The sequence below is a fragment of the Sinocyclocheilus anshuiensis genome, unplaced genomic scaffold (genome assembly GCF_001515605.1).
Source record: "Sinocyclocheilus anshuiensis isolate Anshui unplaced genomic scaffold, SAMN03320099.WGS_v1.1 scaffold1620, whole genome shotgun sequence".
Taxonomy (NCBI): Eukaryota; Metazoa; Chordata; class Actinopteri; order Cypriniformes; family Cyprinidae; genus Sinocyclocheilus; species Sinocyclocheilus anshuiensis.
Genome location: NW_015558680.1, coordinates 753,370 through 760,826, shown reverse-complemented (window position 1 = coordinate 760,826; position 7,457 = coordinate 753,370). Strand labels below are relative to the sequence as shown.

At 36.4% G+C, this 7,457-nt stretch overlaps 1 protein-coding gene across 1 annotated transcript in view; it reads right to left on the bottom strand.

The window, feature by feature from the left end:
- Nucleotides 1-799: 799 nt before the first annotated feature.
- The window catches only part of LOC107681304 (integrin beta-like protein 1), a gene marked incomplete at its 5' end in the record, with an annotated part of 37,086 nt that continues 30,428 nt past the window's right edge, over nucleotides 800-7,457 (bottom strand). The window contains one exon of the mRNA XM_016477579.1: nucleotides 800-1,002. Within this exon, the coding sequence (XP_016333065.1) occupies nucleotides 800-1,002 (203 nt within the window). The remainder of the gene's footprint in view (nucleotides 1,003-7,457) is intronic.

Here is a 7,457-nt window from a genome sequence, read left to right as displayed (position 1 = left end):
CTTCAAGGTGTGTTTTGGTAAAGCTCCGTCATGACTGCATGTGGCCTTTCTTAAGGAGTGGCTTTTTTCTTGCAACCCTCCCATACAAACCACATTTGTGGAGAATTTGTGATATTGTTGTCACCTGCACAGAATGACCACTCTTTGTCATAAATTCCTGCAGCTGCTTCAGAGAGTTGCTGTACACTGCAAAAAATGCTTTTCTTACTTAGATTTTCTGTCTTGTTTCCAATTATATAGACATATAATCCCATTTTATTGGAATTTGTAAATTGTTAAATTGCATTGGAAATATAGAAATATCATTTAAAAGTTTGAGGTGGGTAAGACTTTTTTTTTTTTAAAAAGAATACTTTATTCAGCAAGAACACATTAAATTGATCAAAAGTGACAGTAAAGATGTCTACATTGATACAAAAAGAATGAACATTTCAATAAATGTTGTTCTTTTGAACTTTCTATATATCAAAGAATACTGGGGAAAAAATGTATCGTGGTTTCGAAAATATTAGGCAGCATAACTGTTTTCAACATTGATAATAATAAATGCTTGAGCACCAAATCAACATATTAGAATAATTTCTGAAAACATCATGTGACACTTAAGACTGGAATAATAGCTGCTGAAAATTCAGCTTTGCAATGACATGAATAAATTATGTTAAATTATACAAAAATAGAAAAGTTATTTTAAAATGTAATAATATTTTCACAGTATTACTGTTTTTACTGTTTTTCAAATAAATGCAGTCTTGGTGAGCATTACATTACTAGGGTCATTCTGTTTTTCACAGGATTCTCATAGACCAGCACAATCTAGAGATGGACCAACAATGGCACCATTAATGCGTATCTTGTCCTGCTGTCTGTGTTTGTGTGTATTACCTCCACAGATATCTCTGTTCAGGTCCTCACACTGCCTGTCGTCACACTCACAGTTCTTGCCATGTACGCGTTTATCTCCGGGTGGGTGGCATGTGCACTGACCGCACAAACACTGCCCTGAAACACACAAATACTCTGACTGGCAAGAAAACCAAAAAAATGACAGTGAAATCCAAAGCAATCTAATATGTGGCTATTTTTAGTATTTTATATTATCAAGATCTTGTATGAAAGTAGTTAAAATCTACGTTTCACCTTGAATTTGGCTTATCAAGGTCAACTGGAAAGCTCTTTGCACTGAAAAGCACTCAGTGCCTTGGTCTATGCTTATCATAGAGCACATTAGTCTGCTAAAGTGGCACTGTCGTTGTTTGACATTGACAGCCGTTACAACTCCAGCTCCATGCAGGCGAGGAGAACAACAAAGCAACGCCCTGTCTGACAACCCCTCAGCCTGCCAAGCAGATAAAAGCTGCGTGCTGCTGTTGCCACGGTAACTGGTGATGTCATAACACTTTTCCTTTATCGATTAGCTTGAGTGACGTCATGTAGCCCTTCCCTTAGGCTTGCATGGCTACCCCACATTTAACAGCTAAGCCTGCAAGAGAGAAGTGCTCAAAACATGTAAAGAACGTCTGATTCTGTTCATTTTCACACCTCTAATAGCGTTATCCATCACCGGTACCAAATTATACAGAACTGTCAGCGACAAGTGGAGCTCAATGAGTTAAAATGTACAAGTTATCATACTGACAAACTAAACTACTGACCATACATTGATTCTTCACATTATTGAGTGCCTTTATACAGACAGTACGAAACACATGATGCACTAGACAGCCAAAGTGTATCTTTTCCATAAGCTTTCACAGTGGCTAGTTGCATTATATGTGTATAAATGGAGAAAGCAGCGCTGGCAGCTTCAGTGTGATTAATGGCTCCCTCACTGATCATGTACTGCGCTTTGGTCCGAATCGAAACAATTAATTCCTTCACAATATTTGAGAGACAGCCATCCGGCAAGTTCAATTCTCTAGGGAGCCGTGCTTGCGCAGGTGCCAAGACAAAAGCTCCATTCCTCTAAATTGTTAAACATCATAATGGCTCAGCATCATCAATTTCCAATAATATGACCCTTAATTCATCTCTAAGAATTACATTATTATAAATTTATGATCATGGTGCTTAAAGCCTGAGATGGGCATTTAGAGTAAACGCTGTACAGGGAGCCGCGCCAGCTGTTCTGTGTTAGACCAGGATTTCTATCACAATATTGTCACTGTTAAGGAGTTTTCTTGAGACTTTGGCTATGTTACGATTTAGATTTATACTGGTGTGCATTTCTGCATTGGAACACCTGGCAATTGCATTTTGAAAATTGGATAATATAGCCAAAAAAAAAAGAAATGCATACACAGTTCTTAAAAGAACCATTTTTTCTTTCTTAATGTCAAGTACTTTTTTAATAATCTCAAGAAGCCTTTTCCACTAGAAAGTGGTTCTTTCCACTAGAAAGAATACTAAAGAAAAGATTCTATGGATGTTTAAGGTTCTTCATGGAACTATAGATTCCAATAAAGAAAAATTTTTAAGAGTGCACTTACGAAATCCACCTTTGGAATGCTTATTTTTAATGTAGGACACTAATTCTAATCTCTACTATTTAGGACAAATGCGAATTGGGCACAGCCATTTTGAAGTTATTCTTTGGCATATCTGGAATGACTGTTGATGATGAATGCCAAGACTGTATCACTCTTGTGCCACAAACTTGACAGGGACAATCAGGCTTGTAAAGACACCAGTGTTTAGCTGCACAGAACACTGCCAGCTCTGAAATTAAATGACAAGCGTGCTGGAGTCATGCTGAGTGTATCCTGATGTGTCCTGTGAAGCATGAACCTGCCAAATACAGAGGTTCATGCAAATGAGACTTCTGGGGTGCTAAAGGGAGTAAAGAGGTTTTTCACTGTCTGCCTTTTAAAGTGCAATTAAGAAATGTCAAGAGCCACAAAGAACCAGAGGTGGACCATTTCACAGTAGGGTTTTAGATGCAAATGCATGTAGGTTTGTATATATGAATATAAAATTAAAGACCTTAACTGTACACTACAATAAGAATAAAATCATTCAACACCAGATTAAAGGGTTAGTTCACCCCAAAATGAAAATGATGTCATTAATTACTCACCCTCATGTCGTTCCAAACCCGTAAGACTTCCGCTCATCTTCGGAACACAAATTAAGATATTTTTGATGGAATCTGAGAGCTCTCTGACCCTCCATAGACAGCAACGCAACTGCAATGTTCCCAGACAGAAATGTAGCAAGGACATCGGTAAAACAGTCCATGTGACATCAGTGGCTCAACTTCAATTTTGCGAAGCTAAGAGAATACTTTTTGTGCGCAAAGAAAACAAAACTAATGACTTTATTCAACAATCCTTCTCCCCCGAGTTACTGTCTTCTGCCATTTTGGAGAGTATTACAACGCATACGCACACTTTACCCTAAGTGTAAACAACGCTGATTACGCAGATTACGTTCATGTGCGCGCTTTCTCCCCTAACGTAAACAACGCCGATTACGTTTTTGGGTACTCTCCAAAATGGCAGAAGATGTAGCTTGGGGGAGAATAATTGTTAAATAAATTATGTTATTTTTGTTTTGTTTGTGCACAAAAAGTATTCTCGTAGCGTTGCAAAATTGAAGTTGAGCCACTGATGTCACATGGACTGTTTTCCAATGTCCTTACTACGTTTCTGTCTGGGAACATTACAGTTGCGTTGCTGTCTATGCAGGGTCAGAGAGCTCTCAGATTCCATCAAAAATATCTTAATTTGTGTTCCGGAGATGAATGAAGGTCTTACGGGTTTTGAACGACATGAGGGTGAGTAATTAATGACAGAATTTTCATGTTGGGGTGAACTAACCCTTTAAATATAATACAATGTAATGTAATATAATATAATTAAGGACATCGGTAAAACAGTCCATGTGACATCAGTGGCTCAACTTCAATTTTGCGAAGCTAAGAGAATACTTTTTGTGCGCAAAGAAAACAAAACTAATGACTTTATTCAACAATCCTTCTCCCCCGAGTTACTGTCTTCTGCCATTTTGGAGAGTATCACAACGCATACGCACACTTTACCCTAAGTGTAAACAACGCTGATTACGCAGATTACGTTCATGTGCGCGCTTTCTCCCCTAACGTAAACAACGCCGATTACGTTTTTGGGTACTCTCCAAAATGGCAGAAGATGTAGCTTGGGGGAGAATAATTGTTAAATAAATTATGTTATTTTTGTTTTGTTTGTGCACAAAAAGTATTCTCGTAGCGTTGCAAAATTGAAGTTGAGCCACTGATGTCACATGGACTGTTTTCCAATGTCCTTACTACGTTTCTGTCTGGGAACATTACAGTTGCGTTGCTGTCTATGCAGGGTCAGAGAGCTCTCAGATTCCATCAAAAATATCTTAATTTGTGTTCCGGAGATGAATGAAGGTCTTACGGGTTTTGAACGACATGAGGGTGAGTAATTAATGACAGAATTTTCATGTTGGGGTGAACTAACCCTTTAAATATAATACAATGTAATGTAATATAATATAATATAAATCATTTACACAAACAATTCATTCAAAAACACTGATTCACTCTGAGAAAATACCACTGTGTTTGCTGTGATATATATAACATATTCTTCTTTGGCATCATTTGGAACTATTTTCATTTATAAAATATAAAATAAAATGTTATGTGATCGAAATTGTAGTCACTACATACAGCTTTACACGTTTTAAGAAGCATATTATTTTATATGCTCCTAATAGGGCTGGGTATTGACAAAACAGTCATGATTTTATAATAATAACATTACTAACTTTACAATTACATAATTATATTTCTACAATTCATTTTTTTTTTTATATAAACTTTTAAATGGTGGCTGTCATAAAAACTTGACATTTTTTCAAACAAATTAAATTAAATTTTTAAACAGTAAAAATTATAAACAATATGTTACATGGTGCATATATTTAGCAAAATGCTTCTCTCGAGTTCATTTTTCTAGCTGACTAACGAGTTTATGGCCACCAAATAGGTTTTTTTTTCTGAGGTAAATGTAACGTTATGTGGCATATTGTTTACAAGCTGTTTTACTGACGTCTTTCCATGGTTGAAACACTGATTGAGCGATTTCTGTAAGTTGTACTCTTTCTTTTAACATATCTTCGGGTGTTCATTCATGTTTATTTCATGCTGTAACTGCTATTAAAGTGGAGGAGACGATCAGTTCATGAGTGCTTTGTGCTGCACTTCTCTTGAACTGAGGCGCTACAGCGATCTGTCACTCCAAAACAGCATTTATTTGAATTTTGTAATAAAATGGACAGATTTTGAAATCTGAGACTTTTTCACATTAAAAGTAACAAAGCACAAAGCTTATTGTGATTTACTGGATGGGAGGTGTGCTACAATGTTCTGTTCATTAACTGAAAGCAGGCTAGACTAATCGATTCTTGGGATTTAAGGTGCAGCAGGGGCAATGATATTACGCAGCGCCTGAAAATAGGCTTATTGGAAGTTACCTATAGCTGGGGACTATTTTCAGAGGCTGCATAATATCATTGCGCCTGCTGCACCCATGGTACGGCAGCAAAGTTCCTTGATTATTATGCCGGAATGAGAGTATAGTTCCTAGCCATATCGGCCTAGAAAATCGCAACTTTTCATTTTCCGTCGGTCTTAGTACACGATGTAACTACAGAAGAGTCAAGTAGGAAAAATATAGAAACTCTTTGGTCATTTTTGAGCAAGATGCTAACGGTCTAATCAGATTCAATGATCTATGCTAAGCTACAGCTAAAAGTGCAACCGCCAGACCCGGAGATCGGCTGAATGGATTAGAAAACAGTAAAACTCAACTGTTTAACTCTAGGGGAGTTGGAAAATGAGCCTATTTTCAAAAATAGTGGAGTGTACCTTTAAGAATCAATATAATTTCATAAAAAATTATATTGAATTAAAATCAAGAAATACATTTTTTTTGTCCAGTCTTAGCTCCTAATGCACCACTTTCTATCATTTGCTGGTACTGAATATAGAGCAATCTGGGGAGACGTACTAGCTTTACCACTTTTTCTTTGGAGATATTTAGCTTCTGTCAGACAATCTTGAAACATAGCATTTGGAAACCTTTCAATTGGCACAGGAAATGAAAGGTCAGGCAGGACAGAATGAGTTGTGTTAAGATGTGACATTTGAAGGCATCGCGAGTCCACTCTTCAGGTGCTTCTCACTAGCGGCTATAGGGACCACCACAATGACAGCACTGTGCTTGTTTATGTTCATAAATCAATAAGTATGATTCACTAATATGGGATATTTGTTTTGAAAATGTCATATTTCTATAGCATATTGGTACCTTGGTATATAATTATATTGATTTATTTTTTAACTTATACGTTCAACCCACAATTCAACAGCATACATATACATATGCATATACATAGAAATTGGACATATTCAGAATGTACGTTCCCTCTCAATGCAGAACACCACTTGGTCCTTGTGCACCAGAGAAGGCCACCATTATCAAACTCAGAGGAAGTGATTGCAATCAGCCCTAATTCTGCTGATTTGCTTTAAAAGATCGCTCATCACACCAAGCAGTTCCTACAACACACTGGATATCAGGCAACATCTGCGTGGCAAATTAGGCCTCTTTTCCCTCTCCTGTAAGACGACTGGGAGTGTTGAATGATTGCTGCTGTGCATATTTAATCAAGATGCATTCTTTGTATACGGCTCTGTGCTGTAATCTATAGAGTACGTTAGTGAGCTAACGAATTGTGTAAAAACTAACACTCAGTAGCTTCCGTCAGTGCAATCACTCATTTGTTGCTTTTCAAGTGGAGGGATATACAACCATATAGTAAATATCTTTTGGATATCCTATCATGGTATGTGAAACGGTAACGTTAAATGTAAAATGTTAGACGTAAAGATCATATGCAATGGAACTGCTGACAAGTTCACAAAAGAATCAACTTATCTACAGTAGAAACTGCGGTAACACTTTCTATGAATCCCGTATTTATAATACATTATAAGGGTATTCTTAAGGCATTATAATGAATGCATAATGCATTATAAAAAACCTTATAATATGTTGTATCATCTCATGAATATTCATAAGAACAGTTTTAATATATTATAATATTTACTTATTTGTGGTTATAGCTTTTAAGAGTATGATGATTTATAACACAATGAACACGTTGCATCCACTTTTACAATGGATTATATTTCTCATAGTTATAATGTATTATAAGTCTCATATCTTGCCATTTTTCTTATGCTACTTTACTTAAAGCGGTCATAAAGCCATAAGATCAGATATCAGATCAGATGAATGTGTAATATGACACATTTGCTTTGAACTATTTTTATTGTAATATCAGTTTGATTATTTTGATGGTACTCTTTAGACAGCTGTTGATAAGTAACTCTGCAACTACATGTCAACTAGCAGTCATTGGAGTATTAGTAGTATGTCTGCTAC